The sequence below is a fragment of the Zingiber officinale genome, chromosome 9A (genome assembly GCF_018446385.1).
Source record: "Zingiber officinale cultivar Zhangliang chromosome 9A, Zo_v1.1, whole genome shotgun sequence".
NCBI lineage: Eukaryota > Viridiplantae > Streptophyta > Magnoliopsida > Zingiberales > Zingiberaceae > Zingiber > Zingiber officinale.
Genome location: NC_056002.1, coordinates 15,848,280 through 15,855,208, shown reverse-complemented (window position 1 = coordinate 15,855,208; position 6,929 = coordinate 15,848,280). Strand labels below are relative to the sequence as shown.

At 34.6% G+C, this 6,929-nt stretch overlaps 1 protein-coding gene across 1 annotated transcript; it reads right to left on the bottom strand.

Moving 5' to 3' along the window:
• Nucleotides 1-40: 40 nt before the first annotated feature.
• On the bottom strand, nucleotides 41-1,129 carry LOC122019061 (mavicyanin-like). Its single transcript, XM_042576569.1, has 2 exons — nucleotides 946-1,129; nucleotides 41-408 (listed from the first exon to the last, which is right to left on the bottom strand). The coding sequence occupies exons 1-2, from the start codon at nucleotides 1,127-1,129 to the stop codon at nucleotides 41-43; spliced, it is 552 nt and encodes a 183-aa protein (XP_042432503.1).
• Nucleotides 1,130-6,929: the final 5,800 nt, after the last annotated feature.

The window sequence follows — 6,929 nt, the reverse complement described above, 5'->3', positions numbered from 1 at the left end:
AAGAAAATGAAGAATTTAGATTACCAACTACATCTATTAATTAAACCAACAGCAAAACAGTGAGCAAAGTTCCGATCAGCAAACCTAAACCTGCATGAATCGTCCTAGGCGAATCGGACTGGGCTGGGATTGAGCCCGAGCCAGAGCTGGACGATCCTCCAGTGACAGGGGCGGGTGCCGGGGTTCCGGACGTGCCAGAGGTGGCAGGGTGCACCATGACTCGCACGATGAGGCGCTGCCCGGCCTCGCAGTGCCCTGGCGTGCCGCTGATGAAGTAGAAGAAGCCGTAGCGGTCGAAGTGGAAGGTGGTGTTTCCGTTATCGAAGAGGACGAGCGGATCTGCCGGGCTGCACTCGCGGTAGGCTCCCCGGTCAACAACCGCCACCGAGTCATTCTTGTATTTGAAATCTAGAACAACAAAGAAGCAAAAGAACAGATATAAGTATCGAATCGTTTGGATCTCTAAGATGAAGCAGGCGATGTGTCTTCCCCTTTCCAATCAAATAGTTTTCAAATTGATGATTAATCTAGAGGGAACTAATTAAAATTTTCAAAATTCAAACAATTCAGTTATTGCAGGAAACATCGTCTCGAAAATATATAAAAGTATCTAAAGAAAATGAAACTACAGAAACATTTGGATATCTGGTAATAGCTAGGAGATATCTGGAAATCGGTGATAATGCCGAGATTGGGAATAAAGATTATCAGGATCAAACAATCGAGTTATTGCGAAAACCATGGCGTTTGAAATCTAGGAAGTTGACGAAAACACACCAAACTATCGAATCACAAGATCTGCGAGATGAATCGGGAGTTTTCAAATCGAATCCAAGTCAGTGAAATACCCGAGATGGAAGTATAATAAAACACATCAAACTATCGAATCACGAGATCTCTGAGATGGATCGGGAGAGTTTGGAAATAGAAATCGAACGAACTCACAGACGGAATCGCCGACGTGGAAGCGCTCTCGCATCGCCCAGCGATTGTAGTACTCAGGTTCATCGACGGCGGCAGGGACGACCCAGCCTCGGGGACCCCCAACGTGGAACTCGAGGCCAGAGACTGAGAGAAGGGAGGAGATCGAGAGTAGGAGGAGGAAGGAGAGGCGAGCGAGATCTTCCATGGCGGAGTTGGCGTCGTCTTCTTCGTCGCCTCAAGCGCGATCGGTTCGAATTTAAAAAGGCGAGGGAAGGGGAGTGGGCGGTTGAGTTCGTTACGGGGCGCTTCGTCTTCCGCTTCAGCTACGCAGGCACGTGGCGTCTTGTTATTGGAGAATTGCGGAGTGGAGAAACATGGCCAGTTGTCGAGATCGTGTTTTGAATTTTTTTGTTGAAGTTCTGAATTGAAAGTCACTCATGACAAAATTCCAAAGATAAAGAGAAGTTAAATCAGGATTAGAACAATAAATTTTGACGGTAAATTACCCAAAAAATCCCCAACCCCAATCTGAACTTTATCCCTAGCTGAGAAAATATTTATTATCACTCCTCCTGACATGTCAGATGAATTTATATGTTTTAACTCCCTGGTGAGGACCAAAGTACCCAATTACCCTCATATTTAACTCAAACCCACTAGTACATATTATAAGAATATCACTTCGGTAATTTATCAAAAGGTGGACTTAGATATTTAAATTTACCAAAAAAACATACGTTACTTTAGTATTTATCAAAGAATGCACTTTTTAAAGTGCATTTCCTATTTTACCCTCCTGACAATTTGATTTTTTTTTATCATTTTCTTTTCTTCACTATATTTCTCTCTCTTCTCTCTCCTCTTTTTTAATTGCCAGAACATACTAACATTAGTTAATTTTTTCATAACATTTTAATACATTTGAAGAAGCAAAAATAAACAATGAATGACATATTTGAACTCCTTGTAATTTTAGAAATCCACTAGAACTAAAATGAGTGTAATCAGAGCTCTCTAGGTCGATCAGTGGATTTTGGTCAAAATCCACTGATGGACCTAGAGAACTCCGATTGCACTCATTTCAATTTCTATGGATTTCTGAAATTGCAAGAAGTTCAAATATGGTGTCCATTATTTATTTCGATTTTTCATAGCTGTTAACATGCAAAATCAAAGAATCGGCAAAAAACTCCACGTTGGGCCTGATATCATTCCCTATCAGGCCCGACCTGATATCATTCCATAGGAACTCATTTCAGTTCCTATAGATTTCTGTTGTTGCAAGGAGTTCAAATATGATGTCCATTATTTATTTCAGCTTTTCATAGCTGTAACATGTAAAATCAAAGAATCGGTAAAAAAACTCCACGTTAGATCTGATATGGCCTCATATTAGGCCCAACGTGAATCTGATATGATTCCATATCAAACCCAACTTCCATATCTGAATGATCAGCAAACTATTTCTATTGCTATTGCAGGAATTACCACAGTACTCAATTCCAGAACATCAGTGCTTGCTGCTGCTAATCCTCCATCTGGAAGGTATGATGATCTCAAAGTAAGTTAGTTGAACTTTTTAAATTTGGCAAGGGCTTAGTTATTTTAGTTAATTACTCGATATAAAAAAATTTCAATTGCTCAGAAGATTTCTTGTTTTTTTCATAACACACAGGATAATATTGATTTGCAGACAACTATTCTCCCTAGATTTGATCTTATCTTCATCGTGAAAGATGTCAGATTGTATGAGCAAGATAAGGTGCATATTAATTTAAGATTTGTGCTAGAATTATTTATTGTTTTTTAGATTGACTTAACTTTAGGTATCATACAAAAAATTGCAAGTCATATTATCAAAGTGCACGCAAGTGGTGCTACAACCACTAAAAGTACTGATGTTGCAGAAGGAGAAAATTGGCTCAAGCGGTATTTATTTTCTCATAATCAATCTTTTTATTATTTTTCATATACACAAAGTATGTATAAGCTCTAAACTCAATCTGTAAAGGTAGATTGAGTATTGCTGGGTCACATGTGAACCACGACTGCTAAATTTTTGCAACATGGAAGTTGGGCCTGATATGAGTCCATATCGGGCCCAACATTGAGTTTTTTGTCGATTCTTTGATTTTGCATGCTAACGACTATGAAAAGCTGAAATAAATAATGGACACCATATTTGAACTCCTTACAATATCATAAATTCATAGGATCTGAAATGGGTTCAATCGGAGCTCTCTAGGTCCATCAGTGGATTTTGACCGAAACTCATTGATCAACCTAGAGAGCTCCGATTACACTCATTTTAGTTCCAGTGGTTTTCTAAAATTGTAAGGAGTTTAAATATGTTATTCATTGTTTATTTTTTACTTTTTCAAATGTATTAAAATTTTATTAAAAAATTAACTAATGTTAGTATTTCTGTCGATCAAAAAAGAGAAGAGAGAAATATAGTGAAAAAAAAGAAAAAGAAAACGGTAGAAAAAGTCAAATTGTTAGAAGGGTAAAGTAAGAAATGCATTTAAAAAAGTACATTCTTTGATAAATACCAAAGTAACGTACGTCTTTTGGTAAATTTAAATCTCTAGGTGTCCTTTGATAAATTGCCGATATCACTTTAATATCTTCCTTGCACCATTTCCCAACCGCAATGAGTTTGACGAAGTGAGAGAATAATGCCACGAAGAGGTTCTCAGATGAAAAAAAATGGAAAAAAAAAAAAGAGTGAAGGACGAATCGACAGAAGCTATAATGGAAAAGAAATGTCCGAGAACTACAAATGAGAAGAAATCCAAGAAGGGTGCGAAAGGAGAGTAAAGTCATCTACGTGACACCAGAATTGTAGAATAGAATCATAAATAGCTTGCATTGCAATGACACTGAAACATAGGGAATACAGAGTCATCTTAAACTAGAATCTCATGCTTTCTAGTAAGAACAACCTATTGAAAGAATGAAAGACAATAGTTTATAGACTAGAACTTGATGATGTACATCCGTTTTTTACTTCTCCCATCTATTTTCCTTTTTGTACCATTGTACGTAGTACTTGAATACTAAATAAACTCTGAAAAACATGAAATAGAACAGAGGAAAATGAACGGTTTCATTTAAGGGGTGCATCAGAGTGTATTTTGGAGTAAAATACGCTTTGCTTGGATCATACCAGCTTCTTCCCAATCTACCTGGAAACGTAGAATCTATCGGTATCTAGTCCAAAATAAATTTGAAAATGTGGCACCAAATTTCTGATGTAAAAATAACAAACACATGTTAAACTGACTCAAAACAATGAAATAAATAAGAAATAGTGTGGCATAATTCGTCATTTTTTGTTGCATATATATTCATTTATGTTCTGTTTTTTTAGTTGCGTTTATACTAATTATTTGTATAACTTTATTTTTGGTTTTAATATAGAAATGGCTGTAGAAGACAAACCAATTAATGATTATCATGAGAAAAATAGTGGGAAAGAATATTTTTCACGATGTTCCCCTCCTTATTTTAAAACTGTGATGGGATAATTGAAGCCAATCCTAGATGAATGGTAGCAGAGTAGGATAAATGATACTCCTTTCGCTAAATGGATTGATGTGCTAGTCCTTGCGATTAGTAGTGGCCGGATTGATTATTTTCTCAATAGATTTCAAGTTGATTCATTTTTGTTGGCGATGACATTACCATCCCTTTCAAATCAACAAATTTCTCTATTGTTCTCGATCTATGTCATAGTGATACTAGTTGACTGGAATCTGAAACTAGACTCTGTATTCTTGACATGCCATTTTGACAGCAAAGTTAACAATGTCAACCAAAAAGTTATTTATGAAAATCTACTTTTACTTGCAAGAAGTGATGATGAGAGTAACATTAATGATTTTGTTAGAATTTTTATTTTGTTCATTTTTAAAGGCATAAAATTATCCACCGGTAATTATATCACTTCTAGCTTTATATTTCCTTATCTCGATGATCTTACAATATTTTTTAAATATGCTTGGGAAGATGCTACCTTCTAATTTTTATATCGAGAAATATATCAAATCAAAAGAAAACTTTATGTTTATGGACGCATGGTTGGGTTGATGGTTAGTATGTAGTTTTAATAATTATGATCTTTAGTATATTTATTTTTGGTTTTAGGCTTGGTTATACAAGACTGTCCTAATTTTAGGAGTACGACGTGGTTTAAATATTTACCCTCGGTTGTCATAGTGGTACTTTAATCCCATATTGAATATTTTAACTTTAATTTTTTTTAGTTATATCATCATTATTGATGTTTGGATTTTTTGTTATATTACCAAATATATCGCCAATTTGGGATAGAAATTTGTAGATGTTGAGAAGAAAGACAATACTCTTGCAAGGTTTCCATGGATGAATTCCATGATTTATGTGGATATATAGAAGAGGTTGATGAAGAGAGAAAACTGGTGATAAACTTTCTTGGTAGAAATGAATTGGAGTACGTTGATCTTCCATATATTTCTTTTCTTATTTTCGTAATAATTTGTCCTAATTTTTTTTAATGGAATTGAATTTTCTATTATTGTATATAGTATTGTCGTCTGGCAAAATAAGATTAATTGGGCCGATATATGTTTTTTTTTTTGGTAATCCTGTTGAATTTGAGATAATTAATATTTACAGGAGAATTATGCAAAAGCAAAGTTTAGAGTATGGATTTGAAATTTATTGCATGGACACAATTGTGTAGGTTCGTAGTAGTTTGAATTTTTGGATAATTGTTATTTTTTATTTTACTAAATTACGATACATGAGTATATGTTATCTTGAATGTGTAGAAAGAAGTCTTACAAAGTTGAAACTATATAGGAAAAGAAGGATGATACACTGGAATGATTATGGAGTTTTCTTGCAAAGATGACATCTCTTACGATGGGTAGATTGCATAATTGAGTGAATATTTATTAAAACTATAATTCTCGCATTATCCACAATTGAAGATTGAAACCAGTATTTTTTTTTCTCTACTTCTGAAGTAGCAACATCACTGCTTATGGATCTATTTCCAGAGTCACCTCTTAACATGTAATTCTTTTCTTCTTTAAAACCATCAAGACTATTATGAACCAATGCGTTACATTTGGTACCAATTTCCATCCCATCTATTGAAACATTCAAAGAATGAGATCCCTTTAATTCTTTGTTTTCTTTCGCCAAATCAGAAACAACTTCTTGTACCATTACGTCAACAAAATCATCAAAGTTAGCGACTGCATCATGTGTTAACTCAAAAGTAACTTCTTCCTTGGTTTTATCAATCCTCTCCTCAGAGTCAACAATGTTATCACATTTATTGACGATAAACTCTTTTCCCTTCATTCTCCGTCTCACATTTCCACCCTCTAATTTAGCACACCTCTTTTTCAACATCTTTATCTCATCCATTTGTTTCATGACAATTTTTTCAAATCATTGTACTTCATGACAATTTTGCTTTAAAACATGCTTGATATCTAATACAACTTCTCAAAAAATGGATGTATCAACAGAACCTACCCACAATTAAAAAATGGAAATAAATAAAATATCAAACCAACCAACCATGAATTTTACTCAACTACATTAACAAACTAAACAAGTAAAAAAATACCTGAATTGAATCATGTCTTTCAATAATGATCAATTTCAACGACTTTCAATGGAATCTTGTTTCTCCGGCATCCAAACGACCGAGGGTAAACATTTAAACCACGCCGTACTTCTAAAATTGGGATAGTCTCATATAACCAAGCTAAACTCAAAAATAAAAATAAAAGTAATTGAAAATATACTAAGATTATAATTACTAAAGTTGCCTACTAACTAACCATCAATCCAACCGTGCATCCATCTACATAAAGCTTTCTTCCGATTTGACATATTTCTCGGTATAAAAATTAGAAGGCAACATCTCCCCAAGCATATTTAAAAAATATTGTAAGATCATTGAGATAAGGAAATATAAAACCAGGAGTGATATAATTACCAGT

Coding starts and splice junctions, on each gene's coding strand:
- LOC122019061 (XM_042576569.1), bottom strand. CDS start 1,129: ATGGAAGATCTCGCTCGCCTCTCCTTCCTCCTCCTACTCTCGATCTCC. Junction 409..945: donor CCACGTCGGCGATTCCGTCT/GTGAGTTCGTTC, acceptor TTGTTGTTCTAG/ATTTCAAATACAAGAATGAC.